Here is a 5,245-nt window from a genome sequence, read left to right as displayed (position 1 = left end):
AACGCCCTCATCACGGCCCAACAAAAGGCGACACCATGGGCCTGCCCGAGAACTCATCCTCGCACAGCTGAGGGCTAGAGAGACTTTCTCATTCACTGCAATTAGACAGTTGGATTCCCCTGGTCCGTGCCAGTTCTGAGTTGGCTGTTAGTCGCCGGCCGAAACGGTCGCACCAGATACAAGATCCAGCACGCCTAGCAGCTTAAGCATTCCACGGCAAGGCCTCGACGCTAGTCCGAGCTCAACCGAATCGTTGCCGGCCAGTCTCGCCCAGTCCCGGTGCAGTGCCAAACCCGCTTCGGACCTCAGCCCGACCGGCCCAGCCCTCAGAGCCAATCCTTGTCCCGAAGTTACGGATTGGTTTTGCCGACTTCCCTTACCTACTACATTTTTCTTTCGACTAGAGGCTGTTCACCTTGGAGACCTGCTGCGGATATGGGTACGGTCCGGCACGAAAATCACAACTTCTTACTCGGATTTTTAAGGGCCGATGAGAGTGCACCGGACTCCGCAAGATGCGCGGAGCTTTACGGAAACACCATTCATATCTCCGGGCGAGCCGATTCCAGGGTTTCGAATCCTTACAAAGAAAAGACAACTCTTCCCGGGACTCCCATCGATGTCTCCGAGCTCTTTAGCGTTACCGAAGGGGACAATCTCCGTGTCCGGGTTCGGAAATATTAACCCGATTCCCTTTCGGTCACCAGCGAGACTTGCATTGAGAGGTCTCGCCTCGGAACGGATTTCTCCTATCCCTTAGGACCGACTGACCCATGTTCAACTGCTGTTCACATGGAACCCTTCTCCACCTCAGTCCTCAAGGTTCGCACTTGAGTATTTGCTACTACCACCAAGATCTGCGCCAGAGTCGGCTCCAGGCGGGCTTACGCCCGGCACCTTCGACGCGCGCATCCGGGCCCCTCCTACTCACAGCTGTTTAAAATACAAGTATTTCGACAGCTGCGGCCGGGTATGGGGTCGACGCTGAAGCGCCATCCTTTTTCAGGGCTAGTTGCTTCGGCAGGTGAGTTGTTACACACTCCTTAGCGGTTTCCGACTTCCATGGCCACCGTCCTGCTGTGAATAGCAACCAAAACCTTTCATGGGATCTCATGAGCGTCTCGCATCGGGCCCCTTAACCCGGCGTTTGGTTCATCCCACAGCGCCAGTTCTGCTTACCAAAAGTGGCCCACTTGGCACTCGCATCCTAGTGACTGTCCGGGATTCAGTCGAGCAAACCGGACTTCTCACCCATTTAAAGTTTGAGAATAGGTTGAGGTCTATTCGACCCCAAGGCCTCTAATCATTCGCTTTAACGGATGAGACTGCAACCTCCGAGTGCCAGCTATCCTGAGGGAAACTTCGGAGGGTACCAGCTACTAGATGGTTCGATTAGTCTTTCGCCCCTATACCCAGGTCTGACGATCGATTTGCACGTCAGAATCGCTGCGAACCTCCACCAGTTTCCTCTGGCTTCTCTCTGCCCAGGCATAGTTCACCATCTTTCGGGTCCCAACGTGTACGCTCTTGCTCCGCCCCGTCGACGAGGCGATCGGGACGGGCCCTTGGTGCGCCCGCGTTAACGAGGAACGCGGGATTCCAAGGCAGCCAGCCGAACCGGCCTTCACTTTCATTACGCCTTTGGGCCTAAACAAGGCCCAATGACTCGCGCACATGTGAGACTCCTTGTTCCGTGTTTCAAGATGGGTCGGGTGGGTTACCGACCTACTCCCTGCTGACCACCCGAGCAACGGCGAGTGCAGACGAATACCAGCGGAGATCGCCGGCAGCCGCTCACACAAAGGTGAAACGGCCGACCAAGCGACAACACCTGTCCCGTCGCATAGCTCCCACTAAAAGCGAGAGTGCTCGGCGTAGCCCGCAATGGGCTAGAATCGTCCCCGGTCTGGCGATCGCTCACTCGTGAAACGAGCCGTCTAAAACACCGGCAGCACACTCCCGAAAGAGCGCGCCGCCGGCCACCTTCCGGTGCCCGCTATCAAAGACAGACATCTTTCAGTGACCAGACCGGTCGCAGCGTAGTTCGAACGGAAGGAAATGCGCCAAACGGTCCGCAGCCATCGCACGCCCGGCCGACCGAGGTCCGCACCGTTTAAGACGTGCGACACTTACGGTCACGTCCGACTGAATCCCTCTGACGATCACCTTCAAGGGCCCACCCGTTTACCTCTAAAGGGTTTCACGCACTCTTGAACTCTCTCTTCAAAGTTCTTTTCAACTTTCCCTCACGGTACTTGTTCGCTATCGGTTTCGTGGTCGTATTTAGCCTTAGATGGAGTTTACCACCCACTTTGGGCTACATTCTCAAGTAACCCGACTCCAAGGAATTTAGCATCCGCCGGAGACACTAAGCGACTATGGGCCTTCCACCCTCTATGGGCGAGAGCTCCAGTCAGGGGGACTTGCGCTTAGGTACTATTTTTTTTATCCGGTCCAAGTTTAACTTGTTCGGATAGCGGGTTTCTTTAACCGCTTTGGTACTTAGTGTTTGTTTGTCTCTTGGTTTTAAATTTTTTGTAAAAATCTTTGAAGTCTTGGACTTACCCGCGCTTGTACCTGAGCTGTATTTGGCCGTCTCAGGGGGCCGTTTTGCCCTGACAAATAAATACGTTTGAAGTAGAAAACTTCACGACAGCAAAACGGTAAGAATTTGTTCATTGTGATTTAGATTATAAGAAGAAAATAATTTGACTTTTAACTGAAATTTTACTTTTAAGATATTTAATTTGCTACTCAGCTTTGGTGTCTGGACAGAGGTCCGGAATCCATAAAAATCTAATGGTAACCGAATATGAAAAAGGTTCATGGGGCCAAGATTCTAGTGGTTCAAAATGTTTTGTGGTCTATGTAAAGGAACATAAAACCTCAACTACAACAACAGGAAAACTTTTAATCGAAGACTACATGAAACCCTATTTTGACCGGTAAGAAATAAATCGTTGGTTTTGTGCAAATCATGATAGATTTTAAATATTTAAAATTTATGCTTTATTTAATTTGTATATCAGTTATCTGGCGATCAGGAAAGTTATGGCTGGTTGCGATGTTGCACCCCATTTTTTTGTCACCAAAGAGGGACGAAGGATATACAACGCGGCCAACGAAAATGACAGGTACATAACAATAATGCTCAAATAAAATTTAATAATAAAGGAAAAGAAAAATTACCAAAAGTAACCTGCACCCAAAATCAAAAGCCCTCCAAACGGCCATGGTCAACCGACCCGAAGAGCAACAAACACTAGTCAGTGGGTTGCTTTCGCATTCATTAACCACTGCAAAGCGAAAATATCAACACCACACCACAAACAAAGTCGCGGAGCAGTGGTCGGTACTAAAAAAAGCTATCGCAAAATGTAAGAAATGTTTTATTTTTATATTGATTATAGGTCTTACGCTATTTTTAATATAATAAATTAAAAAAATAGGTCTCTATAATCAAATTATTATTGTTAGCAAATTTTAATGGTAGTTCTTTATACTTGTTAAGCTCCTACCGGAAAAGGACCTAAGTAATGGTGAGGCAAGCGAAACCTCATCACAAACCCAAACAACATCTTCAAATTCAGACCTTGATTTAGGTACAGTCCTGATCAAACGTTTCTGGCCGTTTTTGTTTGGCAGTCAATTTGTTTCTATTTTAGGTAGAGAGCCGAGTGAGGGCTTCACGGAAAGAATACCCTCACGAAAATATTATGCCGGTTACGATAATGCGCTACCACTAGTAGGGCACAACCCATACCGGAAATAGTAAAACTGTTGAAGATAAAAAGCGTTATCGGCTTTTCTCGTTTAGTTTTTTAATAGGTTAAAAAATGTTTATTGTAAATAAGATATATTTTTAATCACTAATCTTATCTTACTATTTTTTAACCTTAAGTGTATATATATTCGCTTACAGCGTTTATTATTGCCGTCACTCTTAATATGTCATTCATCTTGTAAAGTACTCATTCTTAATAAACGTTTGTTTTTTTTAAAATCACTACGTTATGATTTTCTTACTAGTTTCATTAGATAGTTAGTGTAGGGTAGCTTTGCTGATTAACATTGGATTTAAAACTCCAATAGGTTATGGGCCCAGCACGCTCCCACTGCGCCACTCTGCTATGCTGATGATCTAGTCTGCTGTATCCCGGTTTCAGTTACCATCACCGTAATCCGTATCCTGTCAACAGTTCCCGAAAGCCACCATGGATAGCCTACTTCGCCAAGACGTCGAGAAGCTATCAGGTCCGGAGAATTGGAGGAGTTGGAAAAGACAAATAGTCGACATCCTCACCGTTCGAGACGTATACGAGATTCTTACTGGCGAATGGATTGAACCTACGGAACCGGTACCTGGAGCAACAGCAGCAGAGAAGTCCGAATACACTTCAAACAAGAAGAAGTACCGAGTGGCGTTCAGCACGGTCCGTGGTATCCTCTGGTCAACCTTATCCAAGAAGGTCCAAAACATGATTACAAATTGCGAGACACATAAGGACATGTGGGACAAGCTGCTCGAAATCTTCGAGCAAAAGTCTTCAAATCGTCTCCGAAAGCTTCTGGCGCAGCTCATGCGATCTACGAAGTCACCAGACGTCGACATGGCCACCCACATTGCCCAGATGTGTTCTCTCTGGACAGATATCTTGTCAACGGCACAGACAGAGAAGAACGTTACATTCGACGACTGCATCCTGATTGCCTGCATCTTCGAGTCTCTACCTCAGGATGAGTATCGAGAATTCGGTATGCTCTGGGACACGCTGCTAACCGAAAAACAGACGGTCGCAGAGTTGGAACGTTTATTGATTGGCCGTGCAACTCGAGAAGGTGACTCGTTCAGAGATTCATCTGGTCTGATGGCGAAACGCAATGCCGGAGGTCATCGCAGTCACTCATCAAACGAGACGAAAGGCATGGGACGTAAGCCAAAATGCACCAATTGCCGAAAGTTTGGTCACATAGCAGAAGATTGCCGAGGACAAAGGAAAACTCCTAGAAGGACGAGCGTTGACGAAAGTAATCGCACCAGCATTGGGGGTCTGATCGCAGCAAACGGTCTCGTTGCTTGCTCATCGTCTGATGCAGCATGATACTTTGACTCTGGTGCTACACAGCATATTACGAACGACGCCACAAAGTTCCTAAACTTCCGCAAGTTCGCTACTCCAGCGACTCTTCAGATTGGAAACAAGACGCAGATGACAGCGGATGGTGAAGGAGACATAAGGATTCA

General features: G+C 47.7%; 1 protein-coding gene and 1 pseudogene across 1 annotated transcript; one reads left to right on the top strand and one right to left on the bottom strand.

The window, feature by feature from the left end:
* Positions 1-398: 398 nt before the first annotated feature.
* LOC149923295 (large subunit ribosomal RNA) lies at positions 399-2,552 on the bottom strand (annotated as a pseudogene).
* LOC149923294 (uncharacterized) lies at positions 2,484-3,778 on the top strand. The gene is made up of 5 exons (XM_090164053.1): positions 2,484-2,945; positions 3,030-3,134; positions 3,219-3,377; positions 3,512-3,602; positions 3,666-3,778. Exons 1-4 carry the CDS (start codon positions 2,800-2,802, stop codon positions 3,531-3,533), a joined length of 432 nt encoding a protein of 143 aa, XP_090020179.1. The 5' UTR covers positions 2,484-2,799; the 3' UTR covers positions 3,534-3,602; positions 3,666-3,778.
* Positions 3,779-5,245: the final 1,467 nt, after the last annotated feature.

This window comes from Leiobunum rupestre, chromosome 11 (genome assembly GCF_980474605.1).
Source record: "Leiobunum rupestre chromosome 11, qqLeiRupe1.1.hap1, whole genome shotgun sequence".
NCBI lineage: Eukaryota > Metazoa > Arthropoda > Arachnida > Opiliones > Sclerosomatidae > Leiobunum > Leiobunum rupestre.
This window is presented reverse-complemented; position numbering and strand designations above follow the sequence as displayed.

Excerpts from the sequence above, each read along its gene's own strand:
- LOC149923294 (XM_090164053.1), top strand. The coding sequence starts at position 2,800 with ATGGTAACCGAATATGAAAAAGGTTCATGGGGCCAAGATTCTAGTGGT. Across the intron at positions 3,135-3,218 it reads GCGGCCAACGAAAATGACAG|CCCTCCAAACGGCCATGGTC; the intron begins GTACATAACAAT and ends CAAAATCAAAAG. Across the intron at positions 3,378-3,511 it reads AAAAAAAGCTATCGCAAAAT|CTCCTACCGGAAAAGGACCT; the intron begins GTAAGAAATGTT and ends ATACTTGTTAAG.